Raw genomic sequence first — 25,334 nt, forward strand, 5'->3', positions numbered from 1 at the left:
CTGAGGATTGACCCCAGTGCCTCACGTACCTGAGGCAAGCACTCAACCACTGAGCTACAACCCCAGCCCTTTAGTACACCTTTCTAATATAACAGAAAGAAACAAATTAAAACATAGTTGTGAGTGGGGGCTGGAGTTGTGGCTCAGAGGTAGAACAGTCGCCTAGCACATGTGAGGCCCTGGGTTTGATCCTCAGCATCACATAAAAATAAATAAAATAAAGGTATTGTGTCCAACTGCAACTAAAAAATAAAAAAAAATAGTTGTGAGTATGATGATTATTACCAGAAGCTGGGTGGGATGAAGACTTGAGTTTAATAAGTATGAAAAAGTTCTGGAGATTGGTCATACAATCATATGAATGTACATAACATTACTAACCTGTATATTCAGAAATGGTTAAAATACTAAAATTTATGCTAAGAACATTTTACCACAATAAAAATAATTAAATAAATCTAGTTGCAGTGTAAATAGTCCAGGTTAGTGGCAACAGATTTGAGACCATTTTTACCTGAAGTCAAATGTTTATCATAAATCAGACCCTCCTGGATTTGATATAAACTTTAATTCCTGTCACTTCCCACAGCGAGCACATGTCTCTTAATTTACTAAAACCATAGCTGTAGAACAACTTAATTTAAACTTTTAATATCATTGGTTTTGCATATTTAGAGATCGATGTAAAAAGACTGTGAACATGTTCTTCAAAAAATAAAGACTACATAATTTCATTTTTACAAATACAACTAAGTGGAGAGCATCAAATTTCCTGAGATGACAATTAGAAAAGGAACAGATGTGGAGGATTAGAGATAGACCAATTACTCCCAAGGTGGGGCTTGTCCTTCCAGAAGAAATTTGCTAACTTCTGAAGATACTTTTTGTCATAACAACTGGGAGGTGTAGGGAAAGAAACTAGCAAATGGTATGGGTAGAGCCTTGGTTTAGGATACTGCTAACCATCTTACAATGCATTGGACAGGTCACCATTAGAAAGAATGATCTCAAATGTCAATAGCACCAAGGTTGAGAATTCCTGGATTTGAGTTCTTATCTCTAACTTTGGCCACTCTTACTCAACCTTTGCTACAGGCTTCTCTTCTTCTGTCTGTCATTAGCTATTCAAGATTCTGTTTTTCAAATAAATGAAAAGAAAGGGAGATGGAAAGTTTCATCAAAATAGAAGACCAGTGGAGTAGAGGAAGGGGTTTGAGGTTGGGGGGTGAGGGATGGGATAAGGGAAGAACAGTGGAATGAATCTGACCTAACTTTCCTGTGTACATATATACCACAGTGAATTTCCCCATTGTGTATATTCACAAGGCACTACTTAAAAAAAGACATAAATAGCAGAAAGATCAGTAGAGTGGAGGAAAGGGAACAGGTGGGGGGAGGAGAAGGAAAGGGGAAGTACTAGGGACTGAATTAGAGCAAATTATATTCTATGCTTTGATAATTATATCAAAATGAATCCTAATGTTATGTATAACTAAAAAGTGTCAATAAAATTTTTGGAAAAAAAGTTTCTGTTTTTAGCCCATTTCTCTTTTCTCTTAGGGATATCATCCATAACCATGACTTCAACTACCACCTCTACATTGTTGACTCCCATATCATTATGTGTTGTACCAACTATTCTTCTAGCAATCACTATCTCAATATTCCTTCACATCTTTTCATTAGGCTACTGCTATACCTAATTTTCGTGTCTTTATTAGTAGCATCTGATACAAAACAATAGGGTTATTTATTTCCCAAACATTTACTGAGTACCTAATTTGTGTAAAGGGCTGTGGTGGGTACTCGGATGAAGGTAGCAATGATGGAAATGGGAGGTAGTTATGATAGTGAGTGCCCTAATTATGGCAACAGATTTGCAAGAAGAGATTATTATGTTCTGGAAACCAAAACTTGAAGAATTTAATTAATTACTTAAAGACCACAGAGCTTGTAAATGGCACAATTTTATTTCCAGTTCTCTTTTGATATTGAATATTGAAATCTGTCATTAAAAAAAATCAAAGGTGGTGCTGGAAAAGTATGGTCTAAAAAAGTGGACTCGGAACTGGGCTATTTGAATGATGAGGTCTAAATCCAGAAGCCTTTTCTTTTAAGACACACTGTACCTTCTTTTAGTTAAGACTTATCATATATACGGCGTACCACCTATAGTAAAATAGTCATTATTTTCCATGGCTTTAAGAAAGAAAAAATATTGCCAATTAAAGTATGGAATGTTATCAATTGTCAAGTCTCAAGAGAGTTCCCAGATATTGAAACGTGGAAAACAATATAGTAAGCCTTCAAAGCTTACACATTTGTTAAAATATAAAGAAAAAGCGATTTTGGATTCTGTGATATGGTGACTTTATTTTATATATCCATTTTCCATGATCAATGTGCTGTTTTGCACTCTAGTCAACCAGTCAGCATGTATGTATACTGCTTTTTAAATGGTTGTAATTTTATGGCTCTGTGATGTGCATCTGCAGCTGGATTGTAAAGCTCTAAAGTAAATCTGCGTGACGCTCCCACACACAGACATCGATAAACCATGAATAATTTTCCACTTAGAGGCAAATTTGAGCTTCTCGCATAGATTGTATAGTTACATCTGGAGGCGCTAGGGTAAAACATTATATTACAACATACGCAGTTTTTTAAGTCTCTTCCTGGTAGAAACGTTAAAGTGGGGTGGGGTACGTAGCGGGGTGGAGGTGCGGAGGCGGAGAAGGGATATACGTCTCAGGATACAGGAAATACGGTAAGAGGAAAAACCGGGAGGAAGCCAGCTGGTTCCTGAAGGGGATCCGCCGCCATCTCAGGTCTCTCAGCTTTGCCTGGGCCCATCGGAGAAAACTGTCGCTCGGGTCCTATAACACTTATGGGGGACCAACCTTGTGCCTCCGGGAGATCCACACTCCCACCCGGGAACACGCGGGAAGCCAAGCCTCCCAAAAAGCGCTGCCTTCTCGCTCCGCGGTGGGATTATCCGGAAGGAACTCCCAACGGCGGTAGTACCGATCTTCCCTCCGCTCCTCCTCCCGCATCTGCCGGCCTGAAGTCGCACCCTCTTCCTCCGGAGAAGTAGTGAAATATACATTTCCCACCCGAAACCAGGTCAGAGTCTTTCGTTTTCATCTGGGTCACCCAGGCTCTCCGAAGCTTAATTACGTATTTCCATGTTCTTTCCGCAATTTCAAAATAGAAGAAAGAACATGCAGGCACTAAAAAGCCCTTTCACAAGATATGTTTGTATGAAGTGATGGATATTTGATGGCATTTAGTAGATATTTTTAATATTTTATTTATTTATTTAAGTTTTAGATGGACACAACATGTTTATCTTTATTTATTTTTAATGTGGTGCTGAGGATCGAACCCACGGCCTCACGCTTGCAAGGCAAGCGCTCTACCATTGAACTACAACCCCAGTCCTATTTTTAATATTTTAGATGTGATAATTGTAATGTTTTAAAGAAATAGGCTTGAATATTTTGATTTGCTTGAAAGTAATTCAGTGGGGTTAAGGTGTGGGGGCAGAGGATGAACAAAATTTTCGTGAGTTGATAAATTAAGCAGGATGATGTCTATGTGGGGATTTATTATACTGTTGTCTCTGCTTATGTATGTTTTTTCAAAATTTTCCGTTTAAAAAGAACCTAGTTCAAAATAAAATAACAAGACTGTATTGAAGGCCTAATGCCTATGCCCAGCACTGTGCTAAAAAGAGGGGATTGTAAGGTGAGCCTTCGGAAGTATGTCTTTCTGTGTGTAAGGTGAGAGAGTTTAATAAGGAAAAAAAGTCACAATATGATGTACAAACCCAAGTGCCATAATGTTTGCTTGTTCAAGATATTCAGGAAGTATGGAGGATGGGTCAAGTCAATCTTCCTGGTAGTAATAGTGAGCTATCAAAGAGGAAGGGTGAGCTTTGGGTGGGCCTTAAAGGGTGAGTGACATCTGCCATGTGAAGGGAGATAGAATGCTTTTTAGGCCTAGGGTTTCCAGAACAAAAGCCTCAAAGTATGCTTGTTCTGGGAACAGCTTGGCTGTAATTGTGACTCTAAGAAGGACTAGCAGGTGAAGACAGAGTGCCCTAGGGCCTTGAACATGCTAAGGAAATAAGTAAGTTTATTCCATAAACAGTAGAAACCACAGAATATTTTCAAGCAAGTGTTATGATTTGTATTTTAGGAATTTAGTTCTTACTATCAGAAAAGCAGTCTCCTATTTAAATGAGTTTTGTAGAATGCAAAATATAAAACCAATTTTGACCCAAGTCTCAGAGGTCCTTATAATCCAAAGGAGAGAGGCATCATTCCTCATCTATACAGTAAACCTTTGTGGAACATTTGCATTGCATAGGTATTGTGCTGGGAATTTATCTATTTATTTATTATTTATTTTATAGTTGGACACAATACCTTTATTTCACTCATTTATTTTTTTACGTGGTGCTGAGGATCGAACCCAGAGTCCCCGCGTGTGAAACAAACGCTGTATCACTGAGCCACAACCCCAGCCCTGTGCTGGGAATTTTAAGAGGATGGATGACCAAGGCATAATGGCTGGTGCATAGCTGGAGTGAAACAAGATATTTGAGTAAATAAGTCAATGAATAAGGGGATAACTGACAACCATGGAGGCTCTAGACATGAGGTGTGGTTGTAGAGCATAGAAAAGAATGAGCTCTGTTTCACTTTTGACAGCATCTGATGTCATTCCATAGAATTTTACTTCCCTCATTTTCACCTCAGTCCAGAGAGGTAATGAGGTACCATAGAATAGGCTATAGGGAGAGCAGTGCTCAGCTAGAAAACAAAGGAAGATGTGTAGACAAGAAGTGCAGGAGCTATGTAATCTCTCCTTAGTGATTCAAATTGTTGAAAATTATAATAAAAGTTTTTGCTGAAGTTTTTATGGGCCATAAATAAGGGCTTTGCATATTTTAATTTGTTTAATCACAAGAACTCCACTAAGGAGATTTATATAAGTCAAAGGAAGTTTGTAACTTGCCAGAAGTTATATAGCACTAAGTAGCTGAGCTGGGATTTGAACTCAGAATGTTTGGTTAGTCTGTGCCCTAAACTGCTGTGCAGTATACGCCTTCTGATACTCAGCAGAGAAACTGTTTTGTAGGAATATATCATTGAAATGTGGCCACAATGAAACTTAAGGAATCGAGGAGGCTACAGAAAAAAAGAAGTGGACAGTAATTGAAGTGATTTCACCTTAATTTTACTATTTTTCAGTCTTTGAAGGATTGCAGTATGACTCCATTTCCTTGGTGCATTCGTAAAATAGTTCACCCAATGAAGACAATGAAGATTATTTACACTGCTACCCTGCTTTTTCTGATGTTCTGCACCTGGCAGTTGTGATTTCCAAGGTAATCTCTTTACTAAAAATTTATTAAGTAAAGGAGGAAAAAGAGTTGATTTTGACACATTAAAAAGAACTACCCACCTGGGTGTGGCACACACCTGTAATCTCAGTGGTTTGGAAGGCTGAGGCAGGAGGATTGAAAATTCAAAGCAAGCCTCAGCAACTTAGCAAGGCCCTAAGCAACTTAGTGAGACCCTATCTCTAAATAAAATATAAAAAGGGGCTGGGGATGTGGTTCAGTGGTTAGGTGCCCCTGGGTTCAATCCCCAGTACTAAAAAACGAAAACCAGCCAAGTGAAAACCAAAAAGCTGGCTCCAGTGATAAAATTTAAACCATTTTCTACATTATATGAAGCGATATACACCTAATAATAATAGTGTAGTCTGTAAGGGTTTTTTTCTTTTAGTTTTACTCCTAATTATAGTTTCTGTTGTTGCTGCAAAATGAATATTTTAAAATTTGTTATAAATGGGAACGTGATTGATATTTTCATATATTGATTTTATATGCTGAAGCTTTTCTGAGTTGTATTTGTACTAATTATTTCTAGATTTTTAGATTATCTTTTAACTATAATGTGAATAATGGCAGTTTCTTCCTTTCCATTTTTTTTAGCTTGATTTACTATGCTAGCCAGGATCTTTAATACAAGGAAAAATAAAAGCAGTGTAGAGTTTTGTTGCCTTGGTCTTGAGAATTTTATGAAAGTTTCACCCTTTTCAGTAGATTTTCTTTTTTGTGTTAAGAAAGTTTCTATTCCTAGCTTACTAAGAGTTTTAATTTTGAATGGTTATGGAGTTTTTAGCAATGTGCTTTGTCTGTATCTACTTCCGTAATTATGTTTTTTCCTCCATCAATATGATCATGTAATAATGTGATAAATTACAATAATTAATTTTCTCATGTATTTCCTGCTTTTGGTTAAAACAGTATTCACCATTGAGTATTTTGTTTTCTATTTTAATAATTTTTGCTTTTTATATTTCTCTTCGAGTTTCTTTTTATTTGTTCTTTCTTTAATTTAAAAAGTTTGACCTATAGCTCATTAATTTTTTCTTAATTTCTAAAATAAGAAGTTAGGACTATAAATTTTCGTCTACCACTTTAGAAGGATTTCACGTTACTATATGTAGTATTTTTAATCATTCAATATTTGTTTCTTTCTATGTTCTCTAATGATTTCTTCTTTGACCTATGAGGTATTTTTTTAAAATTTCTAAACATAGGCTCCTTTTTAATAAATTTTATTAATGATTTAAAAAATCATTAAACTCAATTTTTTCTGCTTTAAAATGTTTTTTAATGTTGATTACAACAACAAAGTATACACTGGCTGCTTATCCAATAGAATTTATCAATATATAACTTATTTTCATTAAGTACATAGAAAAAGCATGGGCATGATATTTACTAATGGCATTATTGCTGATTTTGATGCTTGTGTTTTAAACTTTTTATTTTGATTTAATTCCACACTTTAAAAACTATGAGAGGGCTGAGGATGTAGCTCAATAGTAGAGTGTTTGTGTAACATGTGTGAGGCTCTAAATTCAATCCCTAGCCCAGCAAAAAAATAAATAAAGCCTCTGAGAATATTACAGAGGCTGGGTATGGTGGCACATACTTAGAATCCCATCAACTGGGAAGGCTAAGGCAGGACGGTTTCAAGTTTAAAACTGGTCTTATCAGTTTAGTGAGACTTTCAGCAAACTTAGTGAGACCCTGTCTTAAAACAAAAAAATAAGGAGGACTGGGGATGTAGCTCAATGGTAAAGAGCCCCTGGGTTCAAGAGAATATTCCAAAGAACTCCCATAGATACCCTTTTACCCAGGTTCACCAATTAACATTTTGCCACATTTGCTTTATCATTATTTTTTTCACCCTCATTCCCTCTCCCATTTTCATAGTAAGTTGGCAGATATCCTTCCCCTTTACCTGTTAGTACTTCATTATGTGTTTTCTCAGAATGATGACTTTCTTATATGTAACCTTGGTACATGTGTCAAAAACAAGAAATTTTACATTGTTCCAGTATTATTATCTATGTCATACTTTAATTTTACAATTATTCAAAAAATGTCTTTTATAACTATTTTCTTTTCTTGGTAGAAGTTGCAGTCTAGGATGATAATATCGTATTTAGTTTTTATCTTTCCAATTCTTAATCTGGAATAATCCTTCAATTTTTTTTTCTTTCATGATATTGGCAATTTTTAAAATTGCCAATCATTTGGTAGAATGTTCTTCAATTTAAGTTTGTTACATATTATTATATCTGGCTTCTTATCCCAATATAATTTGTTAATATATAACTGTTATTTTCCTTAAGTACATAGAAAAAGCATGGGTATGGTATTTATTGATGGCATTATTGCTGATTTTGATTCTTATGTTTTAAACTTTTTGATTGAATTTCACAGTTTAAAAACTTCTGAGAGGTCCAAGGATGTAGATCAGTGGTAGATGAATAATATAGACATAATATTTAATATGCAATCTATTTAATATAGTAATATTAATAATATGATAATAATCATTGTTGGAAGGAATACTACAGAAGTAATATTGTGTTGTTCTCAGGCCATCATATTGGTGGCACATGATGCTGGTGTGACCCCTTAGGAGTAATATTAACTTTGATTATTTAAGGTGTTGGGTGTTTTCCAGATTAACCCACTCTAAAGTTGCCATTTTTCTTTTTGTAGTTAGTAATTTTGCTGGGAATACTATGAGACTGTGTGAATATCCTGTTCCTCATCAAACTATTTTCCACTAGCTTTTGCATCCATTGCTAATTCTTGACTGAATTAGTTATTACCATGATGACTACAAAAATGATAATTTTCAAACTCCATCTTTTTTACTACATTACTAGTTTAAATACTACTTCAAGGAAGAGCTTTTTTCTCCATGTATTTATTCATTTCTTTGAGCACAGATATTTAATTTATTTCTCAAATAGGATGTTGCTATCATTATTTAATGCTCAATTGCCCAAATTAAGTCATTGACTGCCCATTCAAATTGTTTCCTCTGTCCTTTTGACATGTCCTATCATTTCATAGATACTTTAACTTACTTTAACATTTCTTTTCTTCCTTACTTTCAGGCTCATCTTGTATTTTCTACTCCATTGACCATTTCTCTATGGGACTCTGGTACTAAGAGATGGTATTTAGAAACTGAGGCATGGGTATATGGATCTTTTTATCTTAACATTTTGTTATTGTTTCTCATTTTAATTTCGCTGAGTACAAACATTATTTAGTATTTGTTGAAATGTTTGCTTTATGTCCTTGAGAACATGATCAGTTGTTTCATGTGTACCTGAAAATATTTTGTATATTCTAACTGTTATATGTAGGGTTATATAAATATTCATTAAACTTGTTAATTGTGTTGTTTAAATCTATATCTCTACTAATTTTTTGTGCTAAATCTATCAGTTATCAAGAGAGGTAGATTTAAAATCTCCCACTGTGATTGTGAATTTGTCAACTTCTTGTAGTTCTGTCAATTTTTGTTTTGTGGAATTAAGGCTTTGTTGTTATGTACATACAAGTCTAGAATAGACAAATCTTTTATTTTTAAGTGATGCTTTTATCTTCTTGCATTTAAAATCCAGTTTGTTTGCTACTAATATACTTTCACCAGCTTTCCTTTGTTTGGTTGCTTCTTTTTCAGTTCTCTTACTTACTTTTTTGTCTTTCTTGTATTTTTCAGAAAATGTTCTGCCAAAAATGTCAATGCATTGCTTTGTTTCTAAATTTACTAGTAAGATTTATAATTATCATTAAGGTTAAGTTTATGTATCCAAATAATACTTTTCTTCACTAATTTTTTACTTTGTAAAATTTCAACCCAATGGAAAAGTGGAAAGATATCATCAGTGTAGATTCATCAATTACTTGCTTTTTGCTGTATGGGTTTTCTCTTTCTGAATACACACACACAGTTTTTTGCTGAACCCTTTGGAAGTAACTTGCAGTTATCATGACACTTATCCCTAAATACTTCATCATGTCTCTTATAAAAACATGCATTTCTGTTATTGCACCTGAAGAAATTTAACATTGATACAATGCTACTACTACATTGTCCCGTCAAATTTTCCTAGTAATATTTTTATAGCTTTTCATTTGTTCTGATCTAGTCAAGGATCATACATTTTGTTTAGTTATTGTGATTGTTGAGTCTTTTTAAATCTAGAATAGCATTCTTCAGTGTTTTGCTTTTAATTTTTCATGATATTGGCATTTCTGATGAGTCCAGGCAGTTGTCCTATATATGTCCACTATATGAACTTGTCTGATTGATTTGTTTCCACAACATCAATTTAAACATTTCTTTTTTTTTTTTTTTTTTGGTTCTGGGGATTGAACCCAGGGGTGCTTAACCACTAAGCCACATCCCCAGTCCTTTTTAATATTTTATTTAGAGACAGGGTTTCACTGAGTTGCCTAGGGCCTCACTGAGTTTCTGAGGCTGGCTTTGAACTCGTGATCTTCTAATCTACTTATACTATTTTTTTTTTTCTGTGGTGCTGGGGATTGAACCCAGGACCTTGTGCAGGCAAGGCAAGCACTCTATTGACTGAGCTATATCTCCAGCCCATAGGTTGATAATTTTTAAGAGGCAAGTATGATCAAGTTCCTTTCCTAGTAATCTTGCTTCTTTGACCTGCTGGCATATCATTTTAATTCCTCCCATATTTTCTTGTTTGTATTCTGTATTAGTTTTCTATTGCTATTATATCAAGTTTATCACAAATTTTGGAGCTCAAAACAGTACATTTATTATCTTATAATAGGTGAGAAGTCTGGTGTAAGTTTAATCAGAATGAAGTCAAGGTGTTGACCAGCTGTGTTCCTTTCTGGAAGCTCTAGGGGAGAATCTGTATCCTGCCTATTCAGTTGTCGGCAGATCCCAGTTCCTTGCAACTATAGATCCGGATGCTGTTTCTTTGCTGGTTGTCAGCTGAGGGCTGTTCCTGTCTTCTAGAGGCCACCTGCATTCCTTGGTTTATGGACCCTTTTCACCATCTTCAAAGCCAACTATAACAGGTTGAGTCCCTCTCACACTTACACTTTCTCCATTTTCTTCTTTCATCATCTGTCTCTGACTCAGGTAGGAAAAGGTCATTTGTACCCATGGAATTAGATCACACCACCTATATAATCTAGAATAATCTCTAAAAAAATCCTTAACCTAATCACATCAACAAAGTTGCTTTTCCCTCTTAAAACAACATAGTCATGGTTTCTGGGAATTATGGTGTGGACATCTTTGGGTAGCCAGTATTCTGTCTACCATGGATTCCATTATAGCAGCTAGCCATAACCTAACACCCAGTGTTTGAACCATCCATTCTTTCATTCAATCAACAAAAAATATGAAAGAACATCTATTAAATTGAGTATCTCTTAAATTTCAGGCATTGTTATAGGTGCCAAGGTTCCAAAAATAATGTATTTAATTCTCCCAAGAAGTCCATAAATGGTTTGCTTAAGTTCTGCAGATAGAGATTAGCATAACAATAAGAGTGTGTACAGGGCCATACCACCTAGATTAGAAGTATCCAGGATAGCCTCTTGTGTAGATCAGATTCTCAGCTGAGTCTAAGAAAGGGGTCTAAGTATTAAATAAGGATAAGTAATGGTAAAGGGGCAAATAGAACTTTAAGTAGTGAGAATATAATGACCAAATATATAGAGCTCAAGATAGCCTGTTCTTTTGGTGGGGGAGGGTTGGTAGAGGTGATGGTAGTTAAATCTATTAGTCATGTAGTTTCCTGCAATGTATTGACTTCTGGGCTTTGGTTAGGTGAGTTTGAAATCCATAGAGTAGGCTCTCAGGAAGGGCCCAGGCTGAACTCAGGTGAAGGCTGAAACTGAAGTTCACAAATGGAATTTCTTCTTTTTCAGGAAATTCTTAACTCCGTTCTTAAAGCTTACCAACTGATTGAATCAGATCCACCTCGGTTATCTAGGAGAATCTCATTTAAGTCAACTGATATAGATGTTAATCACATCTGCAAAATACCTTCACAGCATCACCTAGATCAGTTTGATTGAATAACTGAGAACTCTAGCCAAGCCAGATTGACATGCCAAAACCTGGAATGATTCTCAGGTTTCTGGCATCAGTATCAATTGAAATCACTATCTGAAATACAGAATAGAATAGAAGGAGCAGGTTTTCAATATGGTTGGTAAGATAGCTAGGTCGAAATTCCTGGCAGGCAGGTAAAAGGTCACAAGAAAGGTAAAAGATCAAGAGTTTTGATCATATAAATAGGCTAAGAAGCAGTCAGTATAAAGATGAAAGTTAAAACCAGAAGTGTAAATTAGATACTCTAAAAGAAGATATATGTATATAGAACAAAATTATGAGTTTTGGAGAAAATTCTGGTGACCACCACCATTTAAAAATTATATAGAAGGTGGGCTTGGTGGTGCACGCCTATAATCCCAGTGGCTCAGGAGGTTGAGGCAAGAGGATCACAAGTTTGAGGCCAGCCTCAGCAACTTAGGGATACCGTGTCTGTAAATAAAAAAACAAAAAATGTGACTGAGTCATAGTGCCCCTTGGTCAGTCCCTGGTACCCCAAAAAAATTATATAGAAAAAGATGAATAGATAAAGGAGAAGTAGGATAATGGGAGAACCTGGGAAAGTTTGCTGCCTGAATTTAAAAAAAAATGAATAACAGTGTTGTAAATGGTAGAGAATCAGTATTGAAGAATATTCATTAATTTGTAAGTTAAATTCATTGGTGAATTAAGCATGAATAATTTCAGTGCTGTTGTGAGAACAGAAGCCAAATTACAGTGGGTTGAAGAATTATTAGGAGGTGCCAAATTGAGGCTAGGTGGTGTAGATCACTCTTCGGAGAATATTTAGAGGAGAAGGAAAAATAAAAATTGGATGAGATTTAAAAAGTGAATTGGGGCTGTGGTTCTGGCTCAGAAGTAGAGCACTTGCCTAGCCTGTGTGAGGCACTGGGTTCGATCCTTGGCATCACATAAAAATGAATAAATAAAGTTATAAAAAAAAGTCTTGTATCTGTTTAAAATTTTTTTAAAAAAATATGAATTATAACTAAAACAATTAAGAGAATATAAAAATAATGGTAGAAACTTGCTCAGGTTTTTTAGCTGAAAGTAATAAGAGGAAGAGAGTGATGATACAAGAGAAAACTATTCATAACTGAGAAAGAAGAAATAGGCCTGGTTGTTAGAGGGAGATGCAGTTACAAGAGAAGAACTTAATTTCTTCTTTGGATGAGACTAGAGTAATTGTTCTTAATGATTGAAGGTGGTATAATCCTGAGAGGATGGTTTGAAAGTTTGTGAAAGGTGTTCAAGATCATCATAATGATTGGAAGGCTTTCTGGCATATTGTGGGTAGGATCAAGATTGCTAAATGGCCTGCAATATGCAAGAGAGCCTGTACAAAGATTTTTCTACATCCCATAAAACCTTTGAATATCCTGTTTGTAGGTGAAAATCCTATTTATATTAAATTAGGCCTTGAGTTGAATGTCATCTTAACTACAAACATTTTTAGTATACACTGACTTTTCCAGGAGTGCAACTATAATATAAACCAAAATAAGATCTTACTTTGTTTTGTTCAGTATCTTACCAAGAATGTTGATCATTTTGAAAATCTACCCAAAATGCTGCTCTTGGATATTTAAGACATTAATAACAATACATCTACATCAGTCAGCATTTGTAGCTGCCATATTTTACAGACATTGAATTTATATATTGAAATACATTTTATCTCATTATAAATTATATGTCTTTTTCATTTTATAAATATAGATTTTTAAATTATTTTTTGAGTTTTACTTTAGTACAGTAAAATAGGCATTAAAATATTTTAAAAAGGGAGTGAGATAGGATTGAAAAACATTGGCCCAGACAAAAGAATGAATGAAAATTCTGGTAAGTTTTAAGTAGAAATGCAGAGATTTATGAGAATGGCTTATATATCAGGCTTTGTGTTAGAGGTTGCCGTAACTAATTCTCAAACCCACCAAATACATTTCAGTCCTAATCGCAATCAACCCTTTTGTAACATTTAAAATTCTCTTCTCTTTTCTATAACGTCCTTCTCTTCTAATCTCTCTTTTTACATATTTGGCCATTGTTTCTCAGTTTTCTTTCCTAAATAATTCTTCTCTGCTTGGATCCTTGGATTTGTGGATCCTGAATTTCCCTGTTTTAATACTTACTTCTGCTTGGCAGTATCACCCACTGTCTTGAGTTAAATTAAATGTATATATGCAGATAATCCCCAAATTTGTATCTCTAACACAAGACTTTATACCAAACTTCAGACTCATGTAAATTGCAAACTCTGTACATGCTTCCTCAGCACCTCAATGGAACATGGACAACAAACAGTGAACTCTTCACCATACCAGCAGGACTATACACCTCTTCCTTATTCATGATACTAGGACACATATCATGTTTCTGCTCTTACTGCTACCATTTAATCTGTCATCAGGTTATAATGAATATTCCCTCAAAATTTCTCATGAATTTGTCATTTCTATTCCATTTCCCAAATACTGGATTAGACCCTCACCATTTCTTCCTAAATGTGAATAATAATTTGTTAATTGCTTTCCTGCCTATACTACTGCCTATTGACTCTTGGCACCACCTCTAGAATGAATTCTTTAAAATAAATATCTAACCCTAAAATTTTCCTACTTAAAATACTTTGAAGATTTCCTGTTTTCTTTTTTTTAATATTTCTTTATTTTTTAGTTATAGTCAGACACAATACCTTTATTTTATTTATTTATTTTTATGTGGTGCTGAGGATCGAACCCAGGGCCTCGCATGTGCTAAGCAAGTGCTCTACTGCTGAGCCACAACCCCAGCCTGAAGATTTCCTGTTTTCTATGAAAAAGTCTCAGTATACTTGAAAAAATTTTTCATGGCACAGCTTAAATTCCATCCCAAATGTATGTAAGCTTTTTAATATGAGTGCCTCTGAGGATATATTGAAGTTACTCTTATTTCATGCCCATTTATTTATAGAGATACCAGTGCCTCACATCTTTATCCACAAGTATACCAAATGCACATAATTATTTAGTCCTCCTCATCTGTTATACTTTCAGGAAATTATACCTTGATATCATATCCTCTGATTCTAGAATAGCTTCCTCTTTGGTACTTCTGTGCATATTATTTGTACCTGTTTCCACAGAGAAAGTAACAAAATGGTGGATGCAAATTATAATAATACCCTAATTCCAACTTGCTAGTTGTGGATATGAAAGAGAAGTAGAATGCTCATAGAACATTGTAGGTTTGTTTCTTCATTTCTGCTTTTTTTTTTCTTTTTAGTACTGGGGATTGAACTCAGGGGTACTTGACCACTGAGTCACATCCCCAGCCCTATTTTGTATTTTATTTAGAGACAGGTTCTCAGTGAGTTGTTTAGTGCCTCACCGTTGCTAAGGCTGGGTTTGAACTTGTGATCCTCCTGTCTCAGCCTCCCATTGGGATTATAGGCGTAAGCCACCACACCTGGCCATTTTTGAATTTTTACCACAGTGGTTGTACATGGGAATGTGGATATCTTTTTTCATAATTGGAAGTGTGCACATAATAGCAGGATCATGGTTCACAATCTCCCTTTCTTATGGCTAGGTCCTACAGGCACACTCTGGGGGGCATCCCATCAACAAGAGCTTTGTGGGTGGTGTGTTCTTTCTCTGAGAAGGAGGCTGCTTGTGTTGCCCTGCAACTCCAAGTGTTGGTTACCACCCTGTGAAGGATTCCTGCACTAGATCCTTGAAAACAGCCCAAGTGGAGTGAGGATATATATTCTCCTAGTCCTCCTCCTCCTCCTGGCATACACTCTCCTTTTTGCTTTGCCTTTCACTTCCTACTGTTAGCCAGTTCATGGCTCCTATTCTGTTGAAGAAAGCAAGTATCCTTTCTCTGCTTGTTTCATTTGGGAAAATGCACTATGCTAGCATGATGGGGACACTACAAAAAATTCATCCATGTTACTTGCAAATGTAGAAGGTCCCTGGACATACTACCAGCAAAAGACCTGAAGGCTTTCAAATTCCTGCCAGGTGTGCCCTGTAACCTTTTCTTGTCTTCCAATCCTGTGCACACAACAGTTTGAAATTGTGTGTACCTGCATACTGTCTCTGCCATTTCCTCATGAACTTTGTCATTTCCACATGAACGCTCCCAGACACCCACCCACAGATACACCTGTACGCACATGAGTTTCCCCTCCCACAAACTAAACCATCCCTACTGGCACACACACCTAAAGACACACTGGGGCATGGCCTGCAACACCCTTTCTCCCTGCTTATATATCTAGACACACACTCCCATCACCCATTTGGTGTCTGAGAAAAGGTCAGGCCACCATTCTCTAGTTGAACCCTGGGCTACCATGTGGCAACTCTTGGTCTCTTCTTACAAATGAAAAAAGGAAGTTATCAACTAGGCCTAAAGAACGGGTGGGAAAGGTAAAAAGTTAAACAGCACTCCCCCCCACCTCCAGTAAGGACCGTAAGGAGTCCTCTGCTGAGGCCCTGTTCCTTTGATGTGACCATCTCCAGCTCAGGTCAGCCTGCCCAGTCAGACTGATTAAGTTGTTAGTTTCCTCATCCTAAGGAAGTTCCTCCCTCACAACCTGTGGCTTCAGGTTGCAGTGGCCTTTCCTGCCTGCATTGGCCTAGCCAGCTCAAGTTGCCTTCAGACCTTCTCAAGGAATCCAGAGCTGTAGGGAAACCTTGAGCCAGGCAGCACTGTGACCAGAACTTGGCACTGTGGGAGCCGGCCTAGCATTTGAATCCTGGAGTGGAGTCACAGTGAGCCCCAGGATGTGTTAATTCTCTTTTCCTTCTTGCAAGCACAGGATTTAAGGAAGACGGAAAGGTGGGTGGGGCCGGGGGTGGGGGTGTGTGGGGGAAGCTGCTGGAACAGGCATTCCTGCAGTGTCTCCAGCCTCTGGTTTGTGGTGAGTTGGTTTGGGTTCTGATTTTGGGGAATGGGTGGGAGAGCTTGGTGGCCAGTTTTTTCTTTCTCCTTCCCCGGGGTTTTAGATTGCCTTTTTTTTTTTTTTTTTTTTTTGAGATGGAAAGGGCGGGGGAGCATAATATTTGAAATTTGTGGAGCCATACTGCCATCAAGCGGAATGTGTTTCTGGAAAGTGGAGCTACCAGGAACACTAAAGCTGGATGGACACCAGCAACACGCAGGAGACCAAGAGCTGACCCACCTCCACCGAGGGCGAACTTGCTCTGTGCTCATTCCCAGGAGTAAGGGCGCCCTGGCTCCTCTGCCAGGGAACACACAGGAAGAAAAGGCTGGCAGTGGAAGGCCCACCATGGCTGCTACAGGCAGTGGTCAGGGACAGCTTAGCGTAAACTACGGGGTCCCCAAAACCTCCAGGTTGCTGTGTACCCAGCAAGGAAAGGGGCCTCCTGAAGTCAGTGCAGGGGCATCTGCAACTCCTCAGACGCCAGAGCCCACGGCCAGACTCAAGCTTGCACAGCAGCCAGCAGCTTCTCCTGGACCTGCCCTAAAATGGCGCTGCAGGAAGCTCCGCCCCCTGGGCTGGTTGGTGCAGCACTGCTGCCTGCAGGGTCCCAGGGCCCCTGGACCTGCTGCTTTTCCTGGCTACAGCCCTGAGGGCAGGCAGGCTTCCCCCTGTTTTGGACCCCTGGTGGGGAGACCCTTGCTTGACCAGAGTGTGCTCGCTCCCGTCCTTGCTCTAACATGCCCTATCCACACCATTCAGGTGCCAGGCTGTTGGCACAAGGCAAGTGTCCTTTGTGTCTGGGCTTTTCAGAAACTATTTCCCAGAAATGGTACTGTATTAACACAACTAAGTCTCACCTTTCCATTCCCCACCTTACCTTCATCTTTCTACCTTTGTAGCCTGAAAAACACCAAACATGGGACTAAGGTCACTTTCAGCCAGGCTTTCGGCCTGTCACTCTAGGCTATTTTGGGAGTAAATCAGCCTTTCCTCTTTGTTAACTTTGGATTCACCACTAGCTTGGTATGTAGTCTTGGTGGAGTTTGTGTGCATGGCCAAACACCTCTTCCATTGGCCTGATCTGTCCTACCTGCATGCACCAAACCCCCTCCACTGGTTCTGCAGGATGTGGAGGTAAGAGAAAATAGACCTACACATTCCTGTAGGAAGCTGCATGTCCCTCCTGTACAGGAACCAGAGCATCTTGTTTGTGTTGCACTTCCCTTCTGGGTAGGAAACTCATTTTGGTCCAGGGACCCTGAGTCTTAGGCCAAGGCTGTCAGGTGCAAGAAGGGCTGCCAAGAATTAATACACCATGCCAGGGAACCTGATGGGACAAGAAGGTCAGAAGGGGCACTCTCCCTGTGCCTCAATTCACCTCCCTCATAGGATCCCAGTCACTCCTTTGTACTCCTGGGGAGGTTGGACTCCTGGGATGGGTGGCACTTCATGGAAGGCTACCGGTATGCTCAGTACAATGCATTCTTCAACTGGCTGGGATAAAAGCATCCCTGAACACAGGCATGGGTAGCCATGCTGGCCTGCTTCAATTCCACACCAGGAGCAGATACTTGATTTGTGCTCAGTGGTTCTAGATCTACTCTGATTTATCTTTGGGGTAAGATGTAGGTGGTGGAAGAGGTAGGGTGGTAGGCTAGATACAAGAAGCCCTGTGTCTTTAGAAGTGGTGGTGTTCTAGAGGCCTGTGAGTTATCCCCATTACACAGACCTCTCCTCTTTGAACCTGAGATGTAGGGCCTGCTGATTATTCACCCTGTAAATTAAATGAAAAGAGAAGGTGGTAGATAATGGAGTAGGGATGGGAGTGGGTGGGTGTGTTTATGCAAGTATGCCTGTATGCCTCTGTGTGTGTGTGTGTGTGTGGAGAAGTCAGACCACTAGTTCAAAGATTTTCATATAGATAGGCCAGCTCAAGCAGTAGGACATGTATGAAGGGCTGGTTTGAATGACAGGCCCTGATCATCTTGTTCTGAGAGTTCCTTCAACTAACATCAATGCTCAGTTCCTGAAGATCAGTGTGCCTGGTGCATCATTCCCCAGCATGCCAAATATCTGCTCTATTCTAAGAGGTGTAGACCACAGAGGGAAGGCAGTGATCTCAACAAAGTAAGCTAGACATCCCAGAACATTAGAGTGCCCGGAGTATCCTGCAAACACTTCCAAGTGTGTATTCAAATTTTTGTCCATGCTTCTACTCTAAGATGCTGCTGGAACTATAGCAACATTTATATATAGGAAAAGAACCAAAAAGCCAGCAGCAAACACATCTGAAACAGCAGCCACAATTAAACAAGGTTCTGTCAGCTCTCAACTACTGCGGACCTTGTCCTGTTCTATAATAATCAGAAGGCTGCCTCTCATACCTGCTTAGAGAAAAGCTGGGGAGAGAGAAATGCAGGAACCTAAACACACCAGTGATGGGATACCCCCTCTCAGGGTCACAGGTCTTTGTTTCACATTGAGCTGCACTTACTTTTCACCCTTGGGGACAGCTAACCATGTCTATGTCCTCTCTTTATGCATGCACGTTTAAGCTGAGGAGAGCAGGTCCATGTACCTATGCTCCCATACTCAATCATAGGATATTCACCAATGGACCACTTGACTTGTCTGTTCCTTCTACTGCCGCCCTTACTTGCCACTGACTGCTTGTTTTCTACTTCAGTTTTGGGGAATATGTAGAGTAGACAACAACATCATGGGACAACAGGTCTCTATCTGGACAAGGTTCATACCCTGGCGAACCCAGGGCTGACTACTCAGCCCTGGCTAGTGGCTTTCTTCACCTGTGAAGCCACTGCAAGCCCCTAAGAGTACCACCTGTCCACTTATGACTCAAGGTATTCCAGGTCATTCCTCTGCCTTATCCTTCACTACTATTCTCCATTTTCCACCTGTTCCTCCCCAGGCTTTCCTTCCTGTCACTTCTGATTTTCCAATTCTTGCTTTGCAGAGGTTGGGTTCTGGCAGGAAGAGGCCATGGGAGAAAGGATCCGGATAGAGAATTGAATTCCTTCTGTGGAAATTATGATGACCCTTGTGGAATGGGGGGGAGAGGGGCCTCCCCATTCTATTTCCCCTTGATTACCCTCCAGGAGGATCTTGTACCCCTTGTGTCCAGTTTATCCCCACTTCATGCCCTCTTGTATTCCTGAGTATAACCATGTCCTTGCCCTGTGGAAGATGCAGGTGCAGTGAAGAGGGTCACTCTTTGGTCTATTGGGCAGCTGGAATGTGCTGATGACTTAGCCAGCTCATGGTTCCCACTGTGTCTTTGCAAAGTTCCTACATGCACACTCATGGGACATCTCATGGACAACAGCATTGCAGGTGATGTGTTTTATTGCTAGCCAGGCCCATACAGTGTTCAGTGGAAAAAGGCTTGTTGGATATGGAGGGATGCACCATGCTAGCCCATGTAGGACACTCCACCTTGTCTTGAAATTGAGCAGGGTTGAAGGATACAAGAGGCATCCCTCTTGTCTTGCAAAGAAAAATCTGCCCATGTTACATGTGAATGATAAAGGACCCCTGGACACCCTGCCAGCAAAGACCTCAAGGCTTTGCTCTCCTTGCAAGTCTTCTTGTGGAAGCTGGAGAAAATTGCAAAGTCTGGCCAGGACTCACCACTTCAGGGGGTGCACTGTGGCCTTTGCCTCCAGTCCAATCCTATGCATATAACAGTAAGGAATTCAGTTTGTACCTGCATGGGGTGTCTGCCATTTTCCACATGAACTGCCATTTTCCTACATTCTGCTAGGCAGGCCCATACAGACACAGACACACATGGACAAACTTGCTCACATATGGACTTACCCTCCCATAGACTCGACTGTCCCCACTGGCACACGTACCCAAAGTTGCCCAGGAGCCCAGAAACCCAGGGCCTGGGTCACCTAGACACACACACACACACACACACACACTCCCATACACTCCCATGACCCAGCTGGTATCTGAAAAATGGTCAAGCTACCATTTTGTGCACCAAGTCTTGGCAACAATGTAACTCATGGGACAACTCTGGCCTCCTCTTACTACAACCTAGGCTCAAGGAGCTGGAGTGAAAGGGAAGTGTACTCAGTAGTCCTGCTTAACCAGCTACCCTCCAACTGCTCCTAATGGCTGTAGAGACAGAGGGGGTTCTCTCTTGAGAGGGCCTCTTCTGCTGGTCCCATAGTGAATTCTAGTGAAAGCCTGGCCAGCCTGTCCAGTCAGACTGGAGTAAATTGCTAGATACTCCTCCCATGGAAGCTCCTGCCTCCCAACCTGTGGCTGTAGGTTGTACTTGGCCTTTCCTGGTTGCATTGGCTGGACCACCTTAAGACAGAGTGGTCAATACCTCAATTTCCAAGTCTTGGTGAAAAAAAACAAAATAGGGTTTTATTAAAAATATGAGCCAGAAAAATAGAAAATAGAGCTGGGGATGTGGCTCAGTGGTTGAGTGCCCCTGAGTTTAATCCCCGGTACCCCAACCACCACCACCACCACCGACATCAAAAAATAAATAAATAAAGGCAATTGGTGGGATCTCTGTGGTGATGTTCTTTATTTTATATCTTGATTTTATTAATGTCAATTCTTTTTTTTTTTTTTCTTTTTGGTACAGGGTACTGTATACAGGGGTGCTTAACCAGTGAGCCACATACCCAGCCCCCCCCCCCCCCCTTTTTTTACATTTTATTTGGAGACAGGGTCTCAGTAAGTTGCTTGGGGCCTCCTGTCTCAGCCTCAGCAGCCACTGGGATTACAGATGGGCTCCATTACTTTAATGTCAGTAGCTTAACTGTGATATTGAACTGCAATTTTGTGAGATGTTACCACTGGGGAAAACTAAATAAACAAAACCTGGAATCTCAAAAAAAAAAAAAAAAAAAAAAATGAGCCAGGCAGCACTGACCTGCACCTGGTACTATTTGAATCCTGGAGTGGAGTCACAGTGAACCCCAGAATGTGTCACTTCCCTTTTCCTTCTTGCAAGCACAGGAGTTAAGGCAATTGGAGAGGTCCCAAGAAAGCGGGGAATACAGAGGGCTCAGGATTTCTGTAGCTTCTGCATCTCCTCGGTTCTTGGTCAGTTGCTCTAGTAGGTTTGCAGATCCAGGTTGGGGTACAGTGAGTCTTTCTTGTTTTCTCCTTTTCATTCCGAGGTTTTAGACTGCTTTTTTTTTTTAAGACGCAAAGGGCGGGGGGAGAGTGGAGGGGAGAGGCAGGTGGCATCAACTTTGGGAAGTGTAGTGCTCTACTGCCATCAAGTGGAATGAGTTTCTGATGAGTGGAGCCGATTGGGCACCAGGGCCCAGTCCAGCCGAGCTCCGTGCAGGAATCAGGGCCGCGATCCACCACCGCCACTTGCCATCAACCCATGGCTACCGCGAACCAAGGTGGACGGTTACGCCCTGGCTGGCACTTGCCCCAGCTCATTCCAAGCACAAGGGACACCCTGACTCCTCCACCAGGGAGCAGGGAGGAAGAAAAGGCTGACAGTGGGCGGCCCTCCATAGCTGCCACAGACTGCTATCTTCCCGGCGAGGAAAGGGGCCTCCTGGCCTCAGCGTGTGCTGACCTCAGGCAGGAGCACCTGCAACTCTTGACCTAAGACCCCAGACCGCAAGGCCAGAACTCAGCTCAGTCAGTGGCCAGTGGCTTCTCCTGGGCCCGTCCTAAAATGGCGCCACAGGAAGCTCCGCCCCCTGTGCTGGTTGGTGCTACTCTACTGCCTGGAGGGTCCTAAGGCCCCTGGGTAGGGTCCCGAGGGCACGCAGGCTTCCCCCTGTGCTTTGGACCCCTGGTGGGGAGATTGTCCTTGGCTGGAGTACACTCATTCCAGTCCCACAACCCCATTGCACACCACCCAGGCCACCTGACTACTGGAGCCAAGTGTCTCTTCTGCCTGGGGTTTTCAGAAACTGTTTCCGCTAGATGGCACTGTGGTTCCAGAAATGACAGTTACTCCTTTCCCTGCCCCCATCTAGGCTTCCTCTCACTCCTTTTGTAAAGTCATTTTCATTCAGGCTGCTTGCCTGTTGAAGCCACTTTGTGGGCAAAGGAGGCTCTCCCCTTCTTCCTCTCTCTGAATTCACCTTTTAGTAAGGGTACCTATGAACACTTGACCATCTACCCCGTATGTATCACCCCTGCCCCAACTCTTCTGCTCTCTCCTGCCTGTATGCATCACCTCCCCCCACCACCCCCAGGTCCTGCAGGATGTAGAGGTCAGGGTGAGGGGACACACACATTCCCCAGGAAAGCTGCATGTCCTTTCTGCACAGGAACCTGGTCCTCCCATTTGTGTGCACTTCAGTTGTCCTTGAGTAGTAAACTCCCTTGCGGCCAAGGGGGCTATGGGTCTGGGAACAAAACTTTCAGATCCAAGGACTGCTGAAATGGTCACACCATGTGGCAAAACCTGGTAGGGCAGAGGTTAGGAGGCCTTCCCTTTACCCACCTTCTAGGTTCTAGGATTACTCAGTGATGTAACTCTGGGGTGGGATGCAAGTTGTAAAAAGGGGAGATAGGAGGCTGTATACAGGGAACAGGGTACCTTAAGTAGGCAGGAGGCCTGTGAATTACCCCCATAAAAGACCTCTGCCCTTTGAACCTGAGATGTGAGGACTGCTGATTATTCAACATGTAAATTAAGTGAGAAGTGAAAGTGGCAAGAGGGTGGGAATAGGGTGAGTTATCTTTGTGCAAGTGTGCCTGTGTACCTCTGTGTACTACTTGTGTGTTTGAGTAGAGAAGTTAGACAGGCCAGCTCAAGCATAGGACCTGAATGAAGGGCTGGTTTGAATAACAGACCCTGGTCACCTTGTCCTGAGTTTCTTCAACTAACTTCAATGTTCATCATTCCCCAGTGTGCCAAGGATCTGCTCTCCTCCTGGAAGTGTAAGTCACAGTGGGAAAGTAGTGATCTCTCAACAAAGTAAGCTTGACATCCCAAAACATCAGAGTGCCCAGCATATCCTGCAAACACTTCCAAGTGTGTATTCAATTTTTTTTTTTTTTTGTAAAGAGAGAGAGAGAGAATTTTAATATTTATTTTCAGTTTTTCGGTGGACACAACATCTTTGTTTGTATGTGGTGCTGGGGATGGAACCCGGGCCGCACGCATTGCAGGCGAGCGCACTACAGCTTGAGCCACATCCCCAGACCATGTATTCAATTTTTTGTCCATGCTTCTACTGTAGGATGCTGCTGGAACTATAGCAACATTTATATATAGGAAAAGAACCAAAAAGCCCACAGCAAACACGCCTGAGAACAGCAGCCACATTTATACAAGGTTCTGTCAGCTCTCAACTACTGTGGACCTTGTCCTGTTCTGTAGTAATCAGAAGGCTGCCTCTCACACCTGCTTAGAGAAAAGCTGGAGAGAGAGAAATGCACTAACCTTGATTACCAGTGATGGGATATCCCCTCTCAGGGTCCCAGGTCTTTGTTTCACATTGAGCTGCACTCACTTCTCACCCTTGGGCACAGTCAAGTTTGTGTATGGCCTCAGTTACACGCATCCCTGTTTAAGTAGAGATGTACAGGTCTCTGCACTCACATGTGATCCACAAGCAAGGCTCGGTGGGCCAGACATTCTGTGTACCTGTTGCATCTGTTGTACCCTCCCTTGCCACTGGCTGCCTTTCCCACTTCAGCCTGGAAAACTTCAAGAAGGAAGCACCATCATCATAGTACAACAGGCCCTTGTATGGACAAAGTTCAACTGGGAAGCCACTGGATGCCCCTAGGAGTACCACCTGTCCACTTATGACTCAAGGTATTCCAGGTCATTCTCCTGCCTTCTGCTTCACTACTATTCTCCATTTTTCACCTGTTCCTCCCCAGGCTTTTCCTTTGTGTCACTTCTGATTTTCCAATTCTTGCTTTGTAGAGATTGGGTTCCGGCAGGAAGAGGCCATGGGAGAAAGCAGGAGGATCCGGATAGAGAATTGAATTCCTTCTGTGGAAATTATGATGACCCTTGTGGAATGGGGGAGGGAGGGGCCTCCCCCCTTCTCTCTGCCCTTGATTACCCTCAGGAGGATCTTGTACCCCTTGTGTCCAGTTTGTCCCCACTTCATGCCTTCTTGTGTTCCTGAGTATAATCATGTTCTTGTCCTGCAGAAGATGCAAGTGCAGTGAAGAAGTTCAATCTCTGATCTATTGGGCAGCTGGAATGTGCTGATGACAGCCAGCTCATGGTTCACACTCTGTCTTTGCCAATGAAAGGTCCTACACATTCATTTGGCATCCCTCGGACAATAACATTCTGGGTGGTGTATTCTTTCCCTGGGAAGTAAGCCACTTGTGTCACCCTGCCACTCTGTGTGTTAAGTACCAGCCTGTGTAGAGTTTCTGAGCTAGATCTTTGAGTACCTGGGTCGGAATGAGAGTACTTAGTCTCTTCCTCCTCCTCCTCCTCCTCCTCCTCCTCTCATGGTAAAACTTTTCTTTACCCTTCACTTTCTTCTGCTAGCCTGGCCAGGGACAGTGTTCTGTGGAATAAGGAAAGTATCTTTCCTCTGCTTGTTGTTGATGGGTAGATGCACTATCCTAGCCCAAGGCCATGAGGAATACTGGACCCTTTGTTGAAATGGATCAGGGTTAAGGTCAACAGTAGAATTAGTCTCATCCTGCAAAAAAAAAATATCTATCCACGAGGTTCCTGTGAACAAACAGATCCTGGACATATTGCCAGCAAAGGAGTTTAAATTTTTTGACTCCTTGCAAGTCTTCTCCATATGAAAGCTGGAAAGTTGGAAATTCTGGGCAGAAGGCAACACTTCAGTGTGTTCCCTGTGGTCTTTCCTCCAACTACAACAGCATGGAATTCAGTGTGCACCTGTGCATTTCTGTCATTTTTCACATGAACACTTCAATGC

At 40.8% G+C, this 25,334-nt stretch overlaps 1 protein-coding gene across 5 annotated transcripts in view; it reads left to right on the forward strand.

Annotated features, from left to right (window-relative positions):
- The first annotated feature begins 2,772 nt into the window (after positions 1 to 2,772).
- Nbdy (negative regulator of P-body association) overlaps positions 2,773 to 25,334 on the forward strand; it is a 99,873-nt gene continuing 77,311 nt past the window's right edge. For 4 of the 5 annotated variants that reach the window (XM_071606597.1, XM_071606595.1, XM_071606596.1 and 1 more), the window contains exons 1-2: positions 2,773 to 3,123; positions 5,259 to 5,395. In XM_071606597.1, coding sequence (XP_071462698.1) covers positions 2,888 to 3,094 — 207 coding nt within the window. In that variant the 5' untranslated portion in view covers positions 2,773 to 2,887 and the 3' untranslated portion in view covers positions 3,095 to 3,123; positions 5,259 to 5,395. Of the gene's footprint in view, positions 3,124 to 5,258; positions 5,396 to 10,273; positions 10,457 to 11,317; positions 12,440 to 25,334 lie in introns of those variants that run through there. The other variant, XM_071606598.1, reaches the window with a different exon arrangement.

The sequence above is a fragment of the Marmota flaviventris genome, chromosome X (assembly GCF_047511675.1).
Source record: "Marmota flaviventris isolate mMarFla1 chromosome X, mMarFla1.hap1, whole genome shotgun sequence".
NCBI lineage: Eukaryota > Metazoa > Chordata > Mammalia > Rodentia > Sciuridae > Marmota > Marmota flaviventris.